This window comes from Idiotropiscis lumnitzeri, chromosome 19 (genome assembly GCF_059441095.1).
Source record: "Idiotropiscis lumnitzeri isolate Australia: NSW breed Sydney's pygmy pipehorse chromosome 19, RoL_Ilum_1.0, whole genome shotgun sequence".
Taxonomy (NCBI): domain Eukaryota; kingdom Metazoa; phylum Chordata; class Actinopteri; order Syngnathiformes; family Syngnathidae; genus Idiotropiscis; species Idiotropiscis lumnitzeri.
In genome coordinates this window covers 10786943-10810471 of record NC_142409.1, presented here as the reverse complement: position 1 = coordinate 10810471, position 23529 = coordinate 10786943, and the positions used below count along the sequence as shown (strand labels likewise).

Genomic DNA, 23529 nt, shown 5'->3' with positions numbered 1-23529 from the left:
TCGATGATGAGCTCTGATTCCTGAAAAGCCCCAGTGGAGCGGAGAGGCCGACCCGTTGGGGATAAGGTTGGTTTTGTTTTTGTTTTTTTTTGTGACCTTTCCTCATCTGCCGTGTGGTCTCCCAAGTAAAAGGAGAGGGGCGGGTGCTCAAGTACCAAACCTTTTTTTTTTTGCGTCCCTGGAGAATGGAATATTCCGATTTGTTTCGATTGCGTTGTAACAGTAGCTATCACTTTCTCTGATTGAAGGCAAAATATTTACTTTTACTGTACTTGCACAATCCAATGAGACTGAATCCCCCCCCCCAAAAAAAAATTTCAGATTTTTTTTTTTTTTTTTTTTTTTTAATGAATGCAATGGAATATCAAATAAATTAAAACTTTTTAAATGTTCTTTTATGTTCAAATTGAATTAAAAGTTGAAGTAATAAATTCAAATATTGAACTAAAATTTAGATGATCTAAATTTATCGGTCCCACACCGGAAAGAAAAATGTAAATATCATGTAATAATAGGAGACATTCTCAAGAAAATTTTGTTTCAAAATGCCACAGCTTTCACATTTTAAGGTGATCCATTTTATGTTAGAATGTGCCAAATTTGACATTTCAACTTAAAAAAAGTGATCAATTTAATGTGAAATTGCGATAAATTCCACGTCTCAAGTTTCACATTTTAACATGGTCACTTTTATGTTGAAAAGTCATCCATTTCATATTTAAAGATTCTTCCAGTGACCTCAAATGGAATGAATTGCTTCGTTTTTTTTTTTTTTTTTGAATGCGGAAGTCAAACTCACGTTATAACGTCAAACTCATCAAGGCCGATGTAAAACTTCTCATGATAAAACCACGTTGGCATCAAAATCCGCCATTTGCAATTGATCGTTAGCCTAGAAAATGTTGTAAAAACTCTCCGCGTCACAGTGTCGGCTAAGACGACAAAGAAAAGTGTCGGGAAATAAAGGAAGCTTTTAAGCCTCCGCAACTGAGCTTCATCCGTCCCAATCAATACACCTGTGCTCCTCTCTCCATATTGGCTACATGGGCTGATTATGTGTCTCTCCATCATTGCGGACCTTCGCCACCCCGCCCCTCCTGTGCTTGCGTTTCGAGGTCCGGCACGTTATTGATTCTTGGGGGGGGGGGCGGCGGCGAGTAAGTTAATAAGCTTGGGAGTCATCCATCAGCAGGGTAGAGACTGGAACTGCGCACGGCAGCCTTAATCAAGTCATCATCCGCCATGGGGCATGACGACCATCATTAAAAGCAAAAAAGTAAATAAAAATGAAGAGAGAGGGAGCGAGGAAAAGGCAAGAAGAGATAGAGAACGTCCATTTAAAAAACAAAAAAAATGCTTTATTTGGCTTGAGTTAATCAGGAAATACGATTTTGCCGGACGATCCGATGGGTGAGCTCATGACGGGCCAATCCGTCCAGGCCGAAACACAAACAACCGCACGCTTTTACTTTCCTGCTTCCCTTAATGGCGCACACCAAGGGCCAATAAACACAAGGCACCACATTTCAAAGAGTAAAGCCCCAAAAAAAAAAAAAAAAAAAAGTGTGGTAAAATGAGAGAGAGGACAGGGCTCTTGTGACTGATGATATGTCTGTGGATGTTTGCTAACAATCGGGCTCACCGCTTGACAGCGCTCTCACATTTCGGACTTTTTATAAACATAACATGAATGACATCATTGAATACAATTAAAAAGAATGAAAGAGTCTTTGTGTTCAGATAGCTGTTGCTTAAAGGCTAACAGGACAGCGACAAAGATGCTAATTGTTAGCTTGCGCGCCCATGACGTTTTCTAATGTATGTGCATGTCGAATGTGGTTCCATTTCTCAGCATGGGACAGCGCTTGCGTGTTATCAGCGTTAAACATCAGCGCAGAGCAAAAAAAGGGCACGGGATTATTCGTTAATGTCCTCGTCAGTTTGTAGGAAGCCATCTTTTGTCATTCGCCGGGTGAGCGCCTCGCCGTTAGCATAAGCATGAGGAGCGGCTAATCTGCTAGAATTGCTCATCATGTGTGGTGGCGATGGGGGGGGGGCTTTCGATTTTTTTTTTTTTTTAGTCCGTAGGTGGGGTAGGGGGGGGGGGCATCCCCTTTGCACTTTTGAACACAATTACAGCAGCACCCTCCGGTTGGGATTTGTATGCATCCGAAGCTCGCGGGACGTTCGTTGGCTGAAAAGGTTCATTTGGGGAGCAGCGCTCCCGTCTGCCGTTAATAACACGCAACACAAAAGACTTTTTTTATTTCTTTCTTCTTCTTCTTCTGCTCAGAAGAGGAGCTGCAGATTTCACGGGGCGCTAAACTTCCCTCTGCGCCGGCGATGGTGCCATGCGCAAAAGCCTGTCGGCGCGGAAACGATGGCTTTGTTCAGATAAAGTAGCGAAGATCGATGAGCGGTGCGGTTGAACGTTTCCGAGCAAAACGTGTCCCGATGCTTCATTCACTGCCATCCCTGGTTGAACGAATGTACTTTTTGACGTCTATATCCGTCAATGGGAGTGAATGAGTTTTAATAAACCAAGTGTTGGGACCAGTTTGTATGTGATCCCTCGCGGCATCAGTTGAACGCGGACAAAAAAAAAAAAACGGTTCAAACCAGTTGGTTCATTAAAACAAAAGCGACGGCAATCGGCTCCGTTCGCTGACGACGGACCAAATTGTTAGATGACGAAGCTGCGCCGCCGCTTTGTTGCGTTCGTGTCAACATTGTGAGGGCGATTTAAGGAGCGACGGGTAGCAGGAGGTCTAAAAACCAAACGCAAGCACACAAACGCTCACGACAAGAATCGTCGACGTCTCGCTTTGATGCCGTCGCAGAAACGCCGTGCGACGTGAGCATCCACTTGCGGCTGATGCAACAGTTGCTTGGTCTGTCATCGCTTGTCTTTGGTTTCCCATCAAGTCGTGCCGGAGGGAAGCTCACCCAATCCAAATTCTCTTTTGCATTCGGCGACTTGGGCAAACATCGCCGAGCAAAATATTTGCTATTTGCTACGCATAAAAAATGTGGTCGACATCATCTGCGATGAAATGGGTTTCATAAGCTTCTTTCACTGCCCTGTTGGCTTTTTGCTGCTTTCCAGTTGAGTTTTGATCAGGGATTGTTTTCCTCCTTTGCTGCAAAATACCTCGCCGAAGCACTCAACGGGGAGAAATGTTCTTTTCAACGAAAATTGCAACAGCGCATGGCCAGTTGATTGATTGGATTGATTTCTTATGGCACACACATTCATCCCAGATGAGACAAATGAACCACACGTGTGTTTTTGTTGCCAGTCTTCAGCGTCGCGCCACGTTAAATGTTTGAAGCACACGCGAGGGGTGAACTCTTTTGCTTTGTTGCTGTCTTTCAGGGGCTCGCTGCTGCTCGTTTTCAGTGCCGCTGATGGTGATTTGCAGCTTGAGCCTGATGTGGTTGTTTTAAATGGCCAGGTGAGTGAACATCCATTCATCCGCGTGAGGTGGACCATAGTGTCTGTCCACCACACCACTAGACTCACCGGTCGCCAGCCAATCACAGATCACGGACCACATTTAAATGACCAGAGATTACAAAAATAGTAACATTTCCAGAAGAAAAAATGTTTGAAGCAAAAACTTTGGGGGGAAAAATGTCTTGGTCAGTCATTCTATAATTGATAAAAGCATTACTCTTAGAGTTCCAACTGCAAAAATACAATTTTCCTTTCACTTTAATAAACATACAAATGATACGAAATGTTAAGAATAGGACCCCCCCCTCCAGCACACACAATCTTCATCCTACACTCTGGTGCCTTCAGATGCAAGCTTTAATTTGCATTCATATTTTCCGCATTACGCCCATATCACCTTCCTTAAAATGTCATTCCGTCTCCGCCCCACCGCAGAAATTGCACCCAACACTAGTGCACAGTACAAATAAACTTGACTCGCACCTAATGTATTCTTGCGAACATTCTTAAAACACTAATACGGTCCTTTCCCTCGGAGCAAAGGAAAGTGAATTGCTGATGGCCGGACGCCATGAGGTCCGCTGGCACCATCTAGCGGCGGCCTTCCGAATGGCACCCACTTGGCGGCGTCTCGCGTCTACGTTTGCCATTTTGCCACTTGAAGCTCAAGGCACCACTATATGCGGAACTTTGCTGTCACCAGTTTTCTGTAGTTATCCATGACATACTGCTTGCGTGAATCCTGCTTCATGTATTGCTTTAAACATTTTAAAATTTAACTTGGCACCGAGATGCGTGTTCACGGTCTTCAAGAAAATGAAATAGCGAGCAGTGCAAAGTGGGATCATATTCAATAATGTTAGCATTGAACTCAGTACTACACTATTCCATGCTTTGTGTGCCGAATGGCCTTCGTGAGTGACCTGCAACAAGACAGTTAGCCACAAGTCAGTCACAGCACAATGTCAGCAAGGCTCCCAGCTTTCGAGATGCCGTATGGCGGAAGCCTCTTCAATAGGCCGCCATACTGGGCCCAAATGCATGCCGGTACACAAAGTCTACGGAGGTTTCGATTCTCGCTCATTTGGTATCAAAATGTCTTCATTCTAACTTTTATTCAGATGTAGTAGTTCTATGTTCCAATTTGTTAGCAGTTGATGTAACGTGTTATGTTCACATTATGCTGTTTAAAGTTAGCTTAATGTGTCATTAAAAACGGGAAACTACAAGTCCCAAGATGGCTGACGTTGTAAACAATTCACGGCTCGTGCCGTGGTGCATTCAGGGTACCTCTTCTTTTCGGATACTTAGGTTGTCCGATGCTTGTAAACTATTGTCATCATTTGGATGTATCCTACGAATTAATATTAAATTTAACGTTGAAATTGCAGTACTAGGTGTATATTTTCTTTCGCGTAGCTTTTCGTGGTGAAATTACTAAAGTTTCCCATTTTCCTATTATCCGTGGAGGCCCCAATACCAGCATCAGCCCTGTGCTTCAACTCGATTTCATTCAGTGAGCAACCGCTCCGCGGACAACAACAAGCTATCACCGACCTGTCTCGTGTGAGTACAATAAACCTTGAAAGTCTTGCTCTGTAACTTATTCACATCATAGAACGCATCTTCGGGATAAATCCTTGCAATAATGTTAATCTTGTGGCGTTAGCGCGACGTTGTTTATCGTCAGAATGACCGAGTGAGAGGTTTAGTGACAGCGTGCTCTTTTGTTCTCCCACTGTGACAAAAAGGAGAGATGTTGCTTTTTTTTTTTTGAATTGTTATTCGTATTGTAGTCTTTGGGACGTTTTGACCACATCGTAAATCGGTCACAGGCGTTGTGTTCTTAACAGTCGGCCGTTGGTTTAAAATTCAGCAGTTAAGTGATTGAAAAGTGGCCACCGAAGCCCATTTTGGTGAACGCATTCAAATTGCGCATTGAAACGATGTTATCAGAAACGTTGGCAGTCAACAAAATCGCATTTTTCTATCTATACTGTGTGTCTTTTATTAAACCCAAGGTTAATAAAAAGGTGTACATAAAACGAAATAAAATGCAGTGATACAGTGCAAAACATCTCTTCACGAACAAGAGCAGTGTTTTGCATGACGTAAATACTAAATTCTCCGAGCGAATTCCTCAATGTAAAATTTCACCAGGGGCTACAACATAAAATACAATAAAACCGTGCAAACTTTGTAAACGGAAAAAAAAAAGTGGATATTTGTAATTTCAAAACATTTTAATATCTTGGACCTAGATAAGAAAGTTCCAATTGTGTGCGTAACCAGCTTTCAATAACTGAGCCTTAACGAATTCAGAGCAACATCTGAATTGCCTGGCCGGAGAATTTCCTGTTGCGTAAAGTGCCAGTTTTTTTTCCGGATAGGTTCAATACGAGTTGTTTGTTGTGTCTCTAGGCTGCTGCTCTCCTGTGGAAATAAAGGAAAGAAAATGAGCATGTAACAAAGAGCCATAACAAGCGACACCACAATCGGAGTCTCAACCAGACAGAATTCCGAATTGTAATTTTTTTTTCCTTTCAGATTCAGAACGCATTGACTGTATTTGCAGGTTTCGTTTGTGAGGACAATTTGGATTGTAGGTGTCCTGCGTTAACAACGGTTGGAAAAAAATGTCCATTACCAGAGGCATCCAGTCTGCCGTGGCCATGCCGGCAGACCGGTCTTTAGTTTCTGCCTTAACGCCTCCCAACCGAGTCCCCATGTCGCACTAGAAGCCTTCCCAGCACAGCCAGGGTCCTCGCAGAACTGCACTCCCTTCCTCTGCCTCCATTTCCCAGCACCTGGCTGTGCCATGACGTCTTCGGACAGCGACGAGACCGGCAGCGATCTCTCCGAATCTCTGGAGATCCTCCGGCTCCAGGACCAGTACGTGCACTCGGACTGCTGCTTCAAGTCCAAGAGCTTACCCATCCTCAACGGACCCTGCCAGAGGGACTGCAATGACACTCCGTTGCTTGACGCCGCTGCCGTTTATGTGGAAGAGAATGGTGAGCTCCCGTCTCAAACCCCCGAGTCGCCCTCCTCCAGGACAGACTTCTCCCCCTCTGTGGCCAGCCTGGTGGGCCTCAGTAGCTCCCTACCCGTGGACACCCACAGGGCGGCCGGGGGTCAGAAAGTCGGCTTCTCCATCTCTCGCCTTATCCGCATCCCGGCCAGGAAGTACGTGCGCGTTATCCTCAGAGACTCGCGCTGCTTCTTGTTCTGCATGTGCTACCTGACCTTCATCCAGTCCCTGATGGTTTCGGGCTACCTGAGCAGCGTCATCACCACCATCGAGAAGCGCTACAGCCTGCGCAGCTCCGAGTCGGGCCTTCTGGTCAGCTGCTTTGACATCGGCAGCTTGCTGGTGGTGGTCTTCATCTCGTACTTCGGCGGCCGGGGCCAGAGGCCGCGCTGGCTGGCCGTAGGCGGCGTGGTCATCGCCGTCGGGGCGGCGCTCTTCTCCTTGCCCCACTTCATCTCGCCGCCCTACCAGATCCAGGAGACGAATGCGTCGGCGGGCCAGGAGGGACTCTGCCTCGGCGGCAACGGCAGTGGGCGGGAGGCGGCGGACGCGCCGTCGTGCCATCGTGACCACGAGGGCAAAGAACACAACCTCTACGTAGCGCTGTTCATCTGCGCCCAGATACTGGTGGGCATGGGCTCCACGCCCATTTACACCCTCGGGCCAACCTACCTGGATGACAACGTGAAGGAGGAGAATGCGTCTCTCTACCTGGGTGAGTGCACCTACACTACCGAAAGCGCCTCATTCTCAAGGTATGGCAAAATTTGTTGGCTGTCGCAATGACCAAATCCGGATCTGCCCCCCTCCTCGACAGGCTGCGGTGGAAGCACAATTTTTAAAATTTTTTTTTTTTTTTTTTTTTAGGCCAACCATTGCAAAATTAGATTGTGTAGGTTTCCAAATCGGTGTAAATCCAGAACCCATAAAAAAACAAAAAAAAAAACGATAAATTATAACTTGCATCTTGTAGTTCCATTTGTGCGTGAGGCTAGAAAGCAAAGCGTGGAGAGTCTCTGTCGTCAGGTAACATGGTTGCAGTCAGGAATTGGGGTGACTGATCATTGTCATGCACTCCCAACGGGAAAGTTGCCAACTAACACTTGATCTGTTGTTTCGGTCTAACTCCTCCTGAAAGCCGTCTACCTTTTTCCGCTCCGAATCGCCACGTGACATTGCAACCGTGCATGATTGTTTGCCTTTTGATGTGCCGGTCCGGGTCTGGCCGGTGCGGAACCACAGCGACTGCAAAGTGGGGAGGGAACGTGGGCTCGTCGGCAGAACTGGGTTGCGTTTGATTAATGGGGCGGTACGATGTGCCGTGAAACGGACGGAGAGGAGACGAGATGCATTCCGGCGTCTCGACCAGGATGTCACTCGTGCCTGTTACCCGGGGTCGTCCTTGTGTCGCCTGTCGTCATTTGCCCTTGGTGGGGGGCACCCCACAATCGGCTGAAGGCTTTCACGCAGATGTCTGCCGTCCCGTTGACCTCTTACTGGGGAACTTGGTGTCCTCCAGTCATGTGATTATTAAACAGGCTAAACAATACAATGGATTGAGATGGCGTTAGCTCTAAGCCCCTTTCACGCTGACGGCTTTTGTTCTAAGGTAGGGTTTTAATCGTTTAGATTTTTTATTGCAGTCGGTTTTTATTTGGTTTTGTTTTTATTTTAATTCACTTCAGGTAGCTTTAACTAGTTTTCAGAGTGGGTTTGTTAGTTTTTATTTTTGGAAAAGGCTTCATTTTTGTTAGTTTTTTATTTTTTTTCTCAGTTTTAATTCATATGGAGTATTTGAGGAGTGCGAGATTTGCCAAAGATATTATTTATTTATTTTAAATTTTTTTATGGATACTTTTAGTCCAAAATGACGTCCATTTTTTTGGACTATTTTCTGATACATGAAATTACTTATTTATTTTGGGACAAATGATTATTATTATTAAAACTTATTATTTTTTTTTATTCCCCAGCCATTATTTTATTTTTGTATTTATTCAATTACCTCTTTTTGCACTTATTTATTTTCTTCGACTTTTACCTGCTGGTACGCCGTCCGGTGTGCCCTGTGAAATGAAAGGTGGCATTTTTCATTTATTTATTTATTCATTCATAACTGACAGCCTCGCGCTCCGCTCATGCCCGGGCGGAAGGTGTTCCTCTTCGGCTTAACTGCCACGCACGCCGGCCTCCTCCGGAGCTCTGGTAGGGTCCGAACCGCGCGAAACGTCGCCCCAAATCGTGTCCGGGGGAACATGCTCTTCTTCATCCACTCTCCTCTTCGGCGCACGCCGGCCGTCTAACCGCTCCAGCGCCCCCTCGTGCCGCTCGGCGAAACTACAATGCCCCCGAATATTTTTTTAGACCCGCGAAGCACTGAAGCCGCGAAAGGTGAAGCGCGAAGTAGCGAGGGTTCACTGTATTTGATAATTAATGTGCCTTGACAGTAGTGTTGTCACCATACCCGTTTTTTTTCTTTGTTTTTTTTTTAACCCTTGATTCGATTCTAGCTAAAATGATTTGATAATTGATACCGTTTTCGATACTACCGTAAACAAAAAGAATCACCATATTATCGAACATTGTTTTTATTTATCATTTTAAATCCCTAACACTCATCAATTCAACAATCAAGCTCTATTTGAAACAGTGCAAACAATCGCAGAACATTTTTGTCAACAAATAATGCAAACTATTGTTGTGAAACACAATTTCACAATCAAACTTTGACAATATATTTAAATTACAAACATATTTAAATTGTACATTTTTAAATGGGTAAAACATGACCCAGTCTAATATTTCTTCAAATATGCAGAGCACTCGTGAATGAATCTTAGCATAACTCCAAACTCCAACGAAATGAACATTCAAGAGACTTGGGCCGACAAGCGAACGTTCAAAAAGTAAGATTTTAATCCATTGTGTGAGTAGCGACAAGACTTTGGTCCATGTTGTTCATCGTAAACCTCCCTTCATCCGCTCCTCTTGTTGAGTGGAAATTCAAAGAATGCCCGAGAATCGTGTTTAATTGTCCGCAAACACCGATGGGAGCCTGGTGGTACATTTTAAAAATTAGAAATGGTTATGTTTTTGTTCTATAATAGGAAGTAACACCAAGTGGAAGAAAATGTTGCTGCTGTTGCAAGGGGTTAAATCGAGGATCCCGATGTTGGAATGTCCACCGTATCGCATAAAAATCCAAAGGAGGATCCCCGCGGCGAGGATATCGTGAGAGGCCTCCTCATTCGAGAGGTTCGAGTGTCAGCGCGAAAGCAAAGAACTTTGATTGTTGCGGCGGGGGAGGATTTGGCACATTCCGTTTGGGGTGGTTCTTTTTGGTGATTTTCCAATATCGGCGCGAGTCGAAAAAGAAAATGAGCCGCTCGTCGTGGCCCGGCGACGATACAAATGGAGCCAAATTGCTTTCGGACATGTTCGTAGTTCCGTCCGTATGCCGCATAGCGGGCGGCGTTCCAAAGTCGGGTCGTCTCTGTCATGAGAGCGTTTTTTCCAAAGTGTAGCGCTCTTATCTGGAATGCGATATGGCACACCTTGTTAGAGAAACGGCAGACTTTTATCTCCTACATTTTCTGATACAACGAGGGAACATTTGTCTGAGGAGCGCTGCAGCTACCGGCGTAAATTTCCCCCAACGCAGGATTTTTCTCCTGGAGAATGAGTAACCCGGACTCCAGAGAGCTCACTAAAGAATAAAAGCGAACAGGAGGCCGGGAGGAAGTCGGAAAGCGGCCGTTTCTGTGCGCCCCTTCTGACCCGTCACGTGTCGGCTTAGCCGTAAAGCATGCGTGCGGTCCCGCAAACCCGTCGGGTGGTCTTTGGCGCTGATGGTACAAGTCAGAGGGGCTTTCGGATGGCCCGGTGGTTTTCATCTCTTTCAAGTCTAAGCTCTCCGTCTGTACCAGTCCGTTCCGACGGGCCGCCCCGATCAAACGTCTTTGCTACTCCGCTCTTGATCCGTGCAAACGTTCCGCACGGCTCGCTCACCGCGTCCGCTTGGTCGATCGGCGTCCGCGTCTGTTTGAAGGCAAGGTCAGGTGAGCTCAGCAGGGAGCAAGGAGGCGAAATGGGGTTGATACGCTGCAGACGCTATTTCATTGTTATGCCTCCTAGTTCAATTTCCAGTCCAAGCGGCTCCGGACGCAGCAGGTGCGGCCATTCTGAGAATTATCCTGCGGTGAGAACATCTCTGTGGGTGCTAGATGTTCGGAATCAAGTTGCAAAGGTTAAAGTTGACACATCGGATACGTTTTCACATTCTGATTTTGACGCGCAAAATATCCGAGGCACCTTCGCCACTCTATTGCGATTCAGAGGTTGTGAGTTTGTGTTAAGGTTTAGGGCTAGGATCTGGTATGAAACCCTTCCGATGTCTTCCGGTCTCGTTGCATGCGGAGGAGGCGGACTGGAGACGGCGGAGCAGCGTTTGGTGCCTGAAGGTTGGAAGATGTTGCTGAGAAAGCGTTCTCACCGGGTGACACGGCAGCGTCAATCGCACGCTCGCGCATGTTCGCCCTCATGCCTCCCGTCGCGTCTCTTTGGCTTTGCGGCTGCTTTTATTTGTTTTTTTTGCCGCCTTCTGTATTGAATCCTGCCTGCTAAATAGCGGCCATCCTTCCTAAATGTTGCAAACCTTTAACCAACGTACGATGGAGAGAAGCCCGACTCTGTCCTCAGTCTTGTCATGCTCATCTAAAAAATAAAAATAAATAAGCCACCTATGGAAAGTCGGACGGCATCGGCGCAAACGGCAAAGCCGATAGCACCCGACGGATCAAGTCACGCGAAAGCCTGAAAGGTTTTCGCCCTCCACGTGCCGCCGTTGAAGGTCTCTTGCGTCATCGAGTCGAGCAAGCTTGCGGTCGGGCGGCCCTCCTTTATTGGCACACGTGCACGTCGCCACCCCTGCCCGCTGCTGCGCCAGCACATCTTGTCAGTCTGAAGGTTCTGTCCCGGTCGCGAAGTCTTCTCCTAAACCCGCCAAAGCGGACGGGATGAGACAGAGGCGCACGTGGGTTTAGGACACCTTTTTTATTTTTAAATTTTATTTATTTATTTATTTATTTTTAGACGCGGCAACTTGGCTTCCATTCGTCGTCGCGCAGTCCTTGTTTTGTTTGATTTCATTCCAAGACTGTCCTCAGCCGTTTATGGGCCCACCAGCCATGATTCATCTCAAGGAGGAGATAAAATGATAAGATCCTTTGCCACGCTCGCCCGCTCTAATTAATCGTCTGTCCCCGCTAATATCCTGCCACATTGTCTCCACTCGCCTCGGAAATGTGAGAGGCGGCGTGTTAAAAGATGATGAACTGGATATGGCTGCCATGTGAGTCAACCGGGGAAGGACACCTGCTTTAGGTGCTTAGAGGAGGGAGTCGGGTCTGACGAGGTCGAGTTATGGCGGCCACGAGCCTTTTAAAAATGCTGACTTGCATACTTAAATATGCTTTGCATCAAATCTCCATTCCGTGGCTTCTTCGTTCGTTCTTTGAGTCCAGCGTCGACGTTTGCTGCTGGAGCTTTCGGTCTGCGATGTCCACAATACCATTTTTTTTGTTCTTGTTTTTTGATATTCAAAAATGAGACCGGAATTAATCCGTTAATATGACACAGAAAAGCAAAAATGCTAGAAGAAAAAAAAATATTTGGCGGAAGAAAAAAAAAAAATCAAAATACTACCCAAAAAAAAAAAAACAAATATAAAAATGACACACATATTCTGTAAATAAATCGACAAAAATACTTAACATGGAAAAATTGTCAGAAAAAAATAATCAAAAAAGTACACCGATAAAGTGCTATTAATGCGTAATCACAGAAGAAATATGAAAATATTTGCTCAAAAATACACGATTATTCGGGGGAAAAATCCACACTAAAATATACTAAAACCAATTTTTTTTAATGGGAAAGTGCAATTAAAAAAATACTGCCTTTGACTGCCATCCATCGGTGAGCATCATTGTCTCTCTAGAGGGAGGTTTTGTTTCCTTCTTTTTTTTTTTTTTTATCATCTCTAGAAAATGTCAGCAGGAAACATGCGGCAGAACAACTTCCAGTGTGGCCAAAATAAACGTTTGAATGGTGGGGAAGTGTTTGAGCAGATGTTGAGCAGATGTTATGTAATGTGTGTGTGTGTGTGTGTGTGTCGAGCTCCTGCTGGGCTCTTCTGGAACTGCAGCTTCTTGAGAAAAATGGATCCATGGCCGCCGAATCCAAATGTGACGACATCTCTTTGTTTCAGCCGTCATGTACGTGATGGGAGCTTTGGGTCCGGCGGCCGGTTACCTGCTGGGAGGCGTCCTCATCGGCTTCTACGTCGACCCCAAAACCGTCGTTTCCATCGACCAAAGCGACCCTCGCTTCGTGGGCAACTGGTAAAATAGCGCAATGTTCTTTTTTTCTCAACTTGAACTCGAAATTCAATCTGATGGCCGTTTGTCGTTCAGGTGGAGCGGCTTTTTGCTGTGCGCCGCCGCCGTGCTCCTGGTCATCTTTCCCATGTTCGCCTTCCCCAAGAAGCTGCCGCCCCGCCACAGGAAGAGGAAGAAAAAGATGAGCTCGTCGCCCGCCGACGCGTCCGGCGACGACGGAGACGACGTGATGAAGGGGAAGTCTGGCGGGAAAGGCCACAACGTGTCCTCCTCCATGAGCTTCGGGAAGGACATCAAGGGTGAGGAGCGACTCCACTTCAACTTTTATTAAGACGTTAGCCAATGTTTGACGTCTCATTTTGAACATTCAAAGTGGCCTCCATGCAACGAAAATTTCGCTGCTGGTGAATTTTTGACAGCTTTTCTTTTTTTTTTTTTCTTCCGCTCTTGACGGGATGAAACGGGAATAACTGCCTTGCAAATGCACACGTTGGCTTTTAACATAAAAAAAAAAATCTTTGTCGATCATCAGCTTGTCCGTCTTCTCCCTCCTTGTAATTCGACTCGAATGATGCGTTTGTATGCTTACTCGTCCCTTCCTCCATGGCAGGAATGAGCGCTCAGTTCTTGTCTTGTCGTTCCCGCAGACCTCCCCAAGGCGGCGCTGCGGATCCTCAGCAACCCGACCTTCCTGTTCGTCAGCCTGTCCTACACGGCCGAGTGCGCCATCGTCACCGCCTTCATCACCTTCATCCCCAAGTTCATCGAGTCGCAGTTCGGCATCCCGGCCTCCAACGCCAGCATTTACACGGGTGAGCCGACGACGTTCCGGCCTCCGCCTGCTCACTCCTGGCCAGGAAAAGCGACCGCTCGGATTGGAACAAATTGAAGTGAATCTCGATTTAATTTTTGAAAAAGAAAAGAAAGTGGGCAGGAAAAAAGTTCAAAAGATGTACAATATGTGCCCGTTATCAAGACAAAATATATTAGAATGACAGCCAATAATTATTTAATTTAATTTAAATGTTTTGGTGAACTTTTGATTGACCTAAAAGGCAATTCAGATTTTTAAAAAACATTTTAGCGCAGGTCTATGCCTTTTTTTTTTCACGACCAGTGACACCGAAGCAAGAAGTCATCCCACTTAAAAGTTTTCAATGACTTGTGTGAGTCATGCCGTCCTGCTGACTTTCATTCCGTAATTAAACTACTCCCACCGTCCCCTCAAGTGGAACACACATTTCTTCCTCCCCCTTTCAATTTGTCCGGCACGAATCTAATCTTTGAGCGGCGCTGATGATGCGCAGCTCTCGGGATTATCGCGGCACCAACATGGCGACCGACAGCAGGAAGCCGCGTCGTCGTGGCCAAGTATCTTGCCGGCCAACATATGCTCATTTTCTCGACGCGTGCGCGGACACGCGTGATAAACACGATTACCACGCCGCCAACTGACGGGTGCTAGGATACGAAGGGGCGGTGCTGTTGCCATGGACACTCAAACCGTGTCAAGATGGATGCAGAGCATCCGAATAAAACGATAAACAAGACGACATATTTTTTTTTTCTTTTTCCCGCAGGTCTGATCATCGTGCCCAGCGCGGGCGTGGGCATCGTGCTGGGCGGCTACATCATCAAGAAGCTGAAGCTGGGCGCCCGCGAGTCGGCCAAGCTGGCCATGATCTGCAGCGGCGTGTCGCTGCTCTGCTTCTCCACGCTCTTCATCGTGGGCTGCGAGAGCATCAACCTGGGAGGCATCAACATTCCGTACACCACCGGGTGAGCACCTGACGGCCACGCTTGCACTTCTTTGGAAATGCAGACCCCTTCTCACGTAGCGCCGTGAGATTTGACAGATGTGTCCCGCGTGAGTCGACTCACAAAACAGTTTCGAGGACCAGTCCCAAAAAGCCCTTTTAGTTTGAAGTAGAACCTTCTAAAGTTGTTTTGGCCATTTCCAGGAAAGGCAAATTCGCCATACTTAAGACGAAAAAAAAAAAAAAAAAAGGAGCACCCTGTGCAAGTCTTAAAAAACAAATAAAAAAATCCCCTTGACTTCTCTCTTGATGAGTTGAGGCACAAAAAAAGTCTCAAGAACCCGTTTTCAAAATGACACCGGAAGTCGGCCATTTCACAAAAGTATTTAAAAAAAAATATCCGATTGAAAATAGCAATAGAAAATAGAAACCATATTTCTCGAATTTTATATATTTTTTTAAACATTGTACTTTAAATTTAAAAAATTTTTCCTTCACTGCCAGCCCAGTTAAAACGAATGTACTTTTTGGCTTCTATTTCCGTCAATGGCAGTGAATGAGTTAAGTGCAAAAATGTACTTATATATACTGTTGATAATAAAAGGTATTGTATTTTCTGCACTTTTTACCGAAAAATTTTTTCTTGATTTTTTTTTTTTTAGGATGAAATTAAACTCCAAAATCATTGCAATCTCCGCACCTTTTTTTATGCTAATAAATGTTCTCACAGCCACGTCGGCAGTCAAGCCAGCGTGGCTGCTAGCACCTTTGCGAGGAATGTGGAGCCCTTCCTTTTGAAAACCTGCGAGCCTCGTCATTTGTCTAGACACCAATGCTGGGAAGTTCAAAAAAAAGAAAAAAAACAAATTGCAATGGCGCCAATAAAGTTACTCACCGGACAATGCACGTGAATATGCTGTAAAGCTGAAACCGTTCTGAATAGCGGATGTCTTGACGTGCTGCCGTTGCAGTCCGACGCTGACGCTGACACACCGGAATCTGACGGGAAGTTGCAACGTCAACTGCGGCTGCCGCATCCACGAGTACGCGCCCGTGTGCGGCTCGGACGGCATCACCTACTTCAACCCTTGCCTGGCCGGGTGCAGCGCCGTCGGCAACGACAGCAGCGGGGTGAGCGCGTGCGCACACACACACTCACAGCGTCTGAGCAGGACAGAACCTTGAGCGCCTCCACATTGCGACATTTTGAGTTGAAATGTATTTGAATGCGTTTGGTTGAAAGCATTTTTGCATCCGCCCTCATTTGTCAGATGAGGAACTACACGGAGTGCGGCTGCGTGCAGAGCCGTCAGGTGATCACGCCGCAGTCGGGCGGCGGGCCCGTCAACCAACTGCAGCTGGTCATCGTCAAGACGTACCTGAACGAGAATGGCTTTGCCACGTCGGGGAAGTGCGACCGCACGTGCAACACGCTCATCCCCTTCCTCGTCTTCCTCTTCATCGTCACCCTCATCACCGCCTGCGCGCAGCCCTCCGCCATCATCGTCACGCTCAGGTGAGGTGACGAGTGAAATTGGAGTACAAGATAAAAATGACTGTCATTTTTGTTGTGTTACTACTTGCGTGTTTGTTCAGGTCAGTGGATGAGCAAGAGAGGCCTTTTGCGCTCGGAATGCAGTTCGTCCTTCTCAGGACTCTTGGTGAGTTGATGGACTGATGTTTTTGCAGAAAAATGAGCCGTTTCATCAACATTCTTAAATGGTGCAAGGCTGCCACCCAGTGGTGAGGAATCATAAAGCAGCACATTCTGTTTTGAATTTTGCCCTTTTTGGGATCAAAGCTCACTTTTTAATGTAGTCATTTGATGATTATGATTGCAGTCATTGTTTTATCGAAAAAGAAACACAGAAAATACAGATGTTATTTAAACCGTGTCATGGTGACTCTTTAATTCAACCGCAGTCTCATTTCACAGCTTTCAGTAGAACGTTATCATTCCACATCAGTCCAGATTTTGTCACTCCGTAGTTTTCAATATCATTCTGTGGAATGATACTTCCACATGATTCCATATTTTTTTATTCGGCAGTCCAGCATGCAGTTTTCCAGAATGTTTTTTTTTTTGTTCATGCAGTATATTTTTTTTGCCCAAATCCCCACAGCACTCATCTTAACTTATTGTTTGTTCGTTTTTTCCCGTCAGCGTACATCCCGACGCCGATTTACTTTGGCGCGGTGATCGACACCACGTGCATGCTGTGGCAGCAGGACTGCGGCGTGCACGGCTCGTGCTGGGAGTACGACGTCACCGCCTTCCGCTTTGTCTATTTCGGCCTGGCCGCCAGCCTCAAGTTCGTGGGCTTCGTCTTCATCTTCCTCACGTGGTACTCCATCAAGCACAAGGAGGAGCGCGTGGAACGCTGGCGGGCCAGCCCTCGCCCGCCCCTGCCACCGCCGTTGCTCCTGGGCACCGTCAGCGAGCTGGTAGGCCACCGCGGCGGAGGCTGCAAGAGCCACGCGCGCACGCGCTCCTGCCCCGTCTTCATTCCGCCGGCACGGCCCGAGGCCCCCGCCACCGCCGCCACGCTGCTGCTCTGCCACGGCAGCCTCAAAGCAATAACGGACAGAAGCTCGGGGCTCATCTGACCCTTCAAAAGCAAAAAAAAAACACCACCCACCCTCCTTTTCAAGGGCTGACCGACACGCCGCCATCATGGTGCTAACTCATGTCCCACTCGAAGCACAAACTGTGTTCTATGCAAGATCCTGACTGCGTCTTTGTCTCCAAGAACGCGACTGTCTGTCCCAAAGATGTGATCCAGAAATCCTCCACGGTGTGTTGTTATTATGGTGGTGATGATTAATGATTGTATTCTGTACATAACGCAGTAGTAAGGCTCGAACGGTCACTGAGCCAAGACGCCTCCTGTCCACTTACTTCAAGTGACTTGTGATATTTTTCCAATTTCATTACCAAACAGCGGACCTTGAGATGCGAGTGACTCAAAGTTTTTCTTTCGGCAAATGCGACACAATTCATAACGAAAGAGGCTCCAAGCTGTTTGAGGCCGCCAAAATAAAAGCTTGTTGGTTTAAAACAATCCGAGGTTTGCCTTAAGGAAGTTCACTTAGTAGCTTATTACTAACATCCATGTAAAATGTCATGTTAACATTGATAGCTGTTTTTGAACATGCTTACAACTTAAGTTGTATCTCAAGGCACCACTGCACAACCCAAACTGGCATTGAGCTTTTTGGTTAGCACTCCTGCCTGAGAGGTTCTGGCTAGTTACGAGCTAGTTAGTCCCGATTGGCAAGCTGCCACATGCATTGTCAGTTTGTGTTTAAGGAGCAGAAGGGCAAAATTGTCGACAGGTGTTGTGATCCATGCAAATTTCCATGGAGGTCCACTTTTATGACTCTCCCAGTCTATCTCTCTCTGCATCTCTGTTGCAACCTGCTGATGACACTCTGTAAGTGTTGGACATGTGCATAGATAAATAATAATTTTCAATCAAATTGAGTGATCATTTCCCAAAGCCTTACTATACATGGTCTTTTTTTTAATTGCCTTACTATACATGGGTGTTTTTTTTCTTTTTCTATAAAAAAAAGCCTTACTATACATTGTCGTTTAAAAAAAGCCTTACTATACAAGGTTATTTAAAAAATTTTAAATTAGTTATTAACAGCCTGGGGTCGAAACCCCAACCTCGAGGTTGAAAAACGAGCAGGGTTCCACTGAGCTTCGCCAACCACAGCCACCGAAGTTCCTTCTGCATGTGGTGATTTTTGTATTAATTCAGTGGTACACGAGAGAATGCGTACACGGATGTTTTTATGTTATGTTTTCATTTCAAAATAGTTCAACGCATGTTTCGGTTTGCGGCAAGACTCACGTCTGCTATAATTTAAGAAATATTCACATAGGCTTAATGAATACTGAGAAAATACAAGTATGAGCGGGAGGACAACATATTGAAAGAAATGAGCTTGGATTTTAAGTAATTTACAGCAGGGAAAACAGTAAAATTTTTGTAACTGTATGCTAGTGCAGGCTTAAGAGTGATTCAAGTGCTCTGATTTGTTTGTAATGACGTCAGAGTTGTGCGACGAGAAAGTAGGCAAAAAAAAATAAAAAAAGCACACTGAGTTCATCCTGCAAGTTGCATTCCACGATCATGATGTAAAATGCGCAGAAACATTACGTCATAACCTGGAATTAATAACAAAACGAGTGATTCATGTGATTCATTGTGCGTGGTACCATGAGTTCAACGGCATCCAAAACAAATGAAGACTGACACCGCAGCGTTACTGGTCGTGACGTCACCATTATAAATTAAAACGTGGAGTATCTTTTAATAAATTTAAACGAGCACAAATGAAGCACAGAAGAAAAAAAATATTTCCCCCCCCCATTTGTGCGTGAGGTGGGGCCAACTTCACGCAGGTCTTCCAGCGGTGTCGATTCCGCATAGCACCGCCCCCTCACACAAGTGAGTATCCAATCACAAGACGCGTTCATCACCTTCAACGTAAGAACAGCAAGAAGGCCTTACAGTCATCAAACTCGTTATCTGATTGGCTATCGTAACAGCATGCCATCGGGTAGAATATGAACATGTTGAGTTACAGCACCTTAACTTCGAGCTAATTATTGTTTGCATTAAGATAGATAACTGATTAAAAGACATGCTTTAAGAAAAAAGAAAATATTCACTCGGATGGTTGAGTTTTTTTTTTTATTATTGTCATGGCTTTCCAGCAACCAGCGTCCACTGACTCACACGTATACGGGATCATATAGGACTACCATGCCTTATCATTCAAGACAAACCGATGTGCAAAAATGAACATTAATTGATTGAAAATAGCTTATATACCATCACTGCAACAAAGTTTTATAAATTGGATTATGGCGACAAATTTGAAATTATCAATGAAATTCTGAAGTGTCTGATAACCCAATCAAGGGTTGATTGCTTTTATGGACGAATAACGGGACGATGAACCTTCCATACCGACAGACACGCACGCGCACTCACAATTTTCAAGTTTTGAATGAGTTTACAAAGTAAATAAGTCAACGTTTTGTGAGCTAAACCAGTGGAAAAAAAACAAAAACAAAAAAAACAATCATACCGTAGCATTCAACATGTTTCAAATGGAGAATTAAAAAAAAAAAAGAAAGAAAAAGCTCCAAAGTGCATTCAGAGTGCGATATTTTTTTTCCCACGCACTCACACTCCTTAAACACAAAATGCATGGAATTATTCCATTTCAATCCCAAAACATAGCTGCATTAAGGCTTTTCTCGATCTGTATATATATATATATTTATATATATATATATATATATATATATATACAGATACACACACACACACTTTTTTTTAAGAAATCATAAAACTGTCAGCTAATAATAAATTTAATAATAACGTAAAAAAATAACTTTGAAAGTTATACAAGTCTGAATGACTGACGCGCCAGTCATGTCTCGTCAAAGTTGTAGATCGCTTGGTCGAGGCAGAGAGCCGCTGCCCTCGAAGACCAACGCGAGGGGCGGCGCCACGGCGCCCCGACTCGTTGGGCTGGGCCGGTCGGGGGGGTTCCTGGTGGTGCCGGGCCTCACGTTGGGCCGGAGAGGGAGGAAGCCTTGGTCCTGGAAAATGTCCCCCTCGCCGTTATCGTAATTGGGGCTGGGGTGAGGGGCGGTGCCCTCCACATGGCTCGGGTGGGGTTCGGGGCTGTTGTGAGCGCGCAGGATGGCGCCGTGCCGCGTGTCCAGCTCGATTGGGCCCTCGCCGCTGAACATGTCGCCGTCCAGCTCCTCCAACTGACGAATCGGAACCCGAGGATGGTGCCTTTGCCTCTTGCGGAGGTCGACGACAACAGCATCTGGTTTCTTCTCATGTGAAGGAGCAGACGAGGGCGTTGGCATGAGGTCGGGGACTCCCACTAGGAGGAAAACCGGGGACCGCCCCCCTGGCACTTGGAGCTCGTCTATCTGCTTCTCAGGATGGTTGTTGGCAACAGGATCCGGTTTCTTCTGCGGTGCAGGTGTTGGGATTTGGCCGGGGCTGGGAAAGACGCCCGTGGCAAGGATGCCCCCTGGAGGGACGGCCTGGTGTCGCTTTGTCCCCGTTTGCCTCTTAGAAAGGTCGGTCACAACAGGATCCAGTTTCCTCAGCAGCAACGGCTCAGATGAAGGTTTTGGCAACAGGCTGGAACTGGATAAGATGTCCTCGGAATGGAAGCCCTCAAGAAAAACGCCCAGGGGTCGAACTGTGTTCCTCTCGGTAAGGTCGTTGAGAACAAGATCTGGTTTCTTCTGTTGTGAGGACTCGGATGAGGGAGTTGTCGGGGGGATGGGTATGAAGACCCTGGCAAGGTCGTTCCGAGACCAGACGCCTCCTGGCCAGACATCCAAAGCCTCTCCTCCGCTGCCCGCTTCGAAGCCTTCGCCACCGGAGCCCAGCTCGTCCTGGGCGGAGTCGTTGAGCGCCGGCGTCAGGCGGGATCGGTTGAAAAGAGGCGGCAGAGCAAAGAGGCGGTCCACGTCCATGCGGAAGTTGGACCAGTCATCCGGTCCCGGGCTATAGTCGGGCCTCCAGTCGTAAAGGCTTTCGTTGATGCTGTACAGATCCTCCAGTCCCTGCCAGTTGACGTCCTCGTCCGTCAGGTTGGGCAGTTTAACCCTGTCGTCCGTCCCAGAGTGCGCTGAAGGAGAAACCACAGCAGATTTAAAGACCCACGGGAAAGAACTCGGACGCCTTTTTTTTTTTTTTTTTGGATTAAGCTCCAGCGTCATGCATTTGGTTAAGCCGTGCAAACGCATGCCGCCAGCGCCGCCAACAAGGAACGTTCAGGCGACAATCCACCGCAAAAACACAGCCACATGTGAAAAGTGAAAAAAGGCGCGGACGGCAACCTGGAATTAAAACCAATATGGAAAAAAAAAAAGCAAAAGAAATACAAAAAAAAAAAAAGCAAAAGAAATACAAAAAAAAAAAAGCAAATAAAGCAGCGGAATGCAAGATAGAAAGCAAAAAAAAAAAGTCCAATTAAAGCATCCTGGAAAAGTAAAATTGTTCATAACAATGTCTTTGTTTTGTGTTTGTGTTGTTGTGAGACAGGACTGGTCGACTCACAGGAAGGAAAGGATTGGTCTCCTCTTTGAGTGCTTTCGGTGCTGCTGTCGCCTGGTAAGCGACAAACACACGTCAAATCGAGATTGTCCTCATGGATGACATGACGATGGAGATGATATGATCACGATGAGAGCGTACATCAAAGGAATAGTTTGACATTCTATTTTTGTTCTCCTGCGTTCCACAGTGAAAGATGCTTGAACAAAAACGGCGCACCGCAGCTAAGTGGAGACTACGGAGTCTGATACGACTATTGTCATGGTCATTTCTAGCCGTGTATTGTCAAACGTTGCCACGACACTTGACCCATGAGTGACCGGACTGACTGCACGCATGAGGAGCGAGCGAGCAGTCGAAACAGAGCGCTGCAGCCAAGCAGAGACTGTGGCCCTAACCCTACCCCGAACCCCTGACATCACTGTTCTAATTAGCAACATGGAGAAACCCGAGTGATGCAACCAAGCCAAGACTGCGGAGTCGAATATTGAAATCATTCACGGCAAGTTAACATTAGCATGTGGGTTATTTCTAACCACGTATCCTCAAAATTTTCCGTGAAATTCAACCAATTTGCAATGGAGGGCCAAGTGGAGACTATGGAGCCCAATGCTTACAGGATCCAGGATGAGCAAAGGTTTTGCCATTTCACATTAGCATGTGAATTTACTTTCACCATTTCAAGCCACATAGCCTCAAATCCTCAAAAAAAAAAAAAAAAAAAAGGAGCGCCGCAACCAAGCAGAGGCTGTGGACTCCAATACTTGGCTATTGTTCAATATTTTTTTTCCAAAGTCTTTTTAAACCATCCAGATGTCAAACTATCCCTGGAGGTGTGGAGGATGATGGCATGATATCATGCATGTCATGGACGTGCACTAAAATGGCCGACTGTGATCATGCGTTCCCCGAAAAGAGGTCGGGAGTGCTCGCCGCGCTGAAAAGAAGACGACGGCAAGAGCAACCCGAGAGGACGACCAAAGCTGCGTCAACGGAGGAGAAAAGATTTCCGGGCGGATCGCGGCAAATAGTAGCGCCTTCCCCATGCAGACTGGCAAACGTCATGGATGGATTAGTGCGAAGGAGAGGCCCATGCAGGTGTTAACGCAACCAGAAGCGAAGAAGAGGCCCCAAAAAAAAAATAAAAAAATAGCCACAGAAGAAAGAAAAATGTTTGGATACCTGTGCGGCTCATAGCTGCCTCCATCTTTACCTCCTGATCAGGAACATAAAAGCAATCCATTGTTAATCATCCAGTTCAAAGGAGACGCCGACGGGAAAAAGATTCATTCACACAGAATGGAGAGACGATCATGCGGGGAAAAAAAGGAAGGGAAGTCGCTGCTGTTCCCACCAGGGGGCAGTAGAAGACAGGCATACAGAAATTGTGTTCGTTCTTTGCAGACGATAAAGAAAATCTGCATGTGAGTATTGTTATATTATCTGGCTACATGTTTTGAGTTTTAATAGCTGTTTGCGTAAGGGCTTGTTCAAGTTTTGTTAGCCCGTCTATGGCGTTTGGCATTATGTGTTAAGGTAAGAGATTTTCTCGAGGCCAAGTTTTGTGGTTGTTCTTTAAAATTAGATTTTCAAAAGAAACAACCAGACCACAATAGATTAAATTCCGTCATGTCGCAAGACCATAAAACAACCACTTTTAAAATCCAAATCCACACTGCTATTTTCCTGAAGTGTACAAGTTAGGAGAATTTTAAGTCCCCGGACCTCAAGAACAAAGCGAGGCGTGAACTCGCTTATGTGTTGACACCATTTC

General features: G+C 46.0%; 2 protein-coding genes across 6 annotated transcripts in view; one reads left to right on the top strand and one right to left on the bottom strand.

Annotated features, from left to right (window-relative positions):
• Nucleotide 1: 1 nt before the first annotated feature.
• slco5a1 (solute carrier organic anion transporter family member 5A1) lies at nucleotides 2–18108 on the top strand. 4 transcript variants are annotated; one of them, XM_088283438.1, is made up of 12 exons: nucleotides 2–66; nucleotides 3377–3455; nucleotides 4928–5023; nucleotides 6033–7203; nucleotides 12757–12889; nucleotides 12962–13185; nucleotides 13534–13698; nucleotides 14467–14665; nucleotides 15615–15774; nucleotides 15915–16159; nucleotides 16240–16304; nucleotides 16808–18108. In XM_088283438.1, exons 4-12 carry the CDS (start codon nucleotides 6276–6278, stop codon nucleotides 17248–17250), a joined length of 2562 nt encoding a protein of 853 aa, XP_088139564.1. In that variant the 5' UTR covers nucleotides 2–66; nucleotides 3377–3455; nucleotides 4928–5023; nucleotides 6033–6275; the 3' UTR covers nucleotides 17251–18108. The 4 variants fall into 4 exon arrangements, with proteins under 4 accessions (XP_088139564.1, XP_088139562.1, XP_088139561.1 ...); XM_088283436.1 differs by having other exon boundaries at nucleotides 6005–7203; XM_088283435.1 differs by having other exon boundaries at nucleotides 5879–7203.
• A 1227-nt stretch (nucleotides 18109–19335) lies between these two features.
• The window catches only part of sulf1 (sulfatase 1), a 52374-nt gene continuing 48180 nt past the window's right edge, over nucleotides 19336–23529 (bottom strand). For both annotated transcript variants that reach the window (XM_088283093.1, XM_088283094.1), the window contains one exon: nucleotides 19336–21327. In XM_088283093.1, the coding sequence (XP_088139219.1) occupies nucleotides 20108–21327 (1220 nt within the window). In that variant the 3' untranslated portion in view covers nucleotides 19336–20107. The remainder of the gene's footprint in view (nucleotides 21328–23529) is intronic.

Excerpts from the sequence above, each read along its gene's own strand:
- slco5a1 (XM_088283438.1), top strand. The coding sequence starts at position 6,276 with ATGACGTCTTCGGACAGCGACGAGACCGGCAGCGATCTCTCCGAATCT. Across the intron at positions 13,699-14,466 it reads CAACGCCAGCATTTACACGG|GTCTGATCATCGTGCCCAGC; the intron begins GTGAGCCGACGA and ends TTTTTCCCGCAG. Across the intron at positions 15,775-15,914 it reads TCGGCAACGACAGCAGCGGG|ATGAGGAACTACACGGAGTG; the intron begins GTGAGCGCGTGC and ends CTCATTTGTCAG.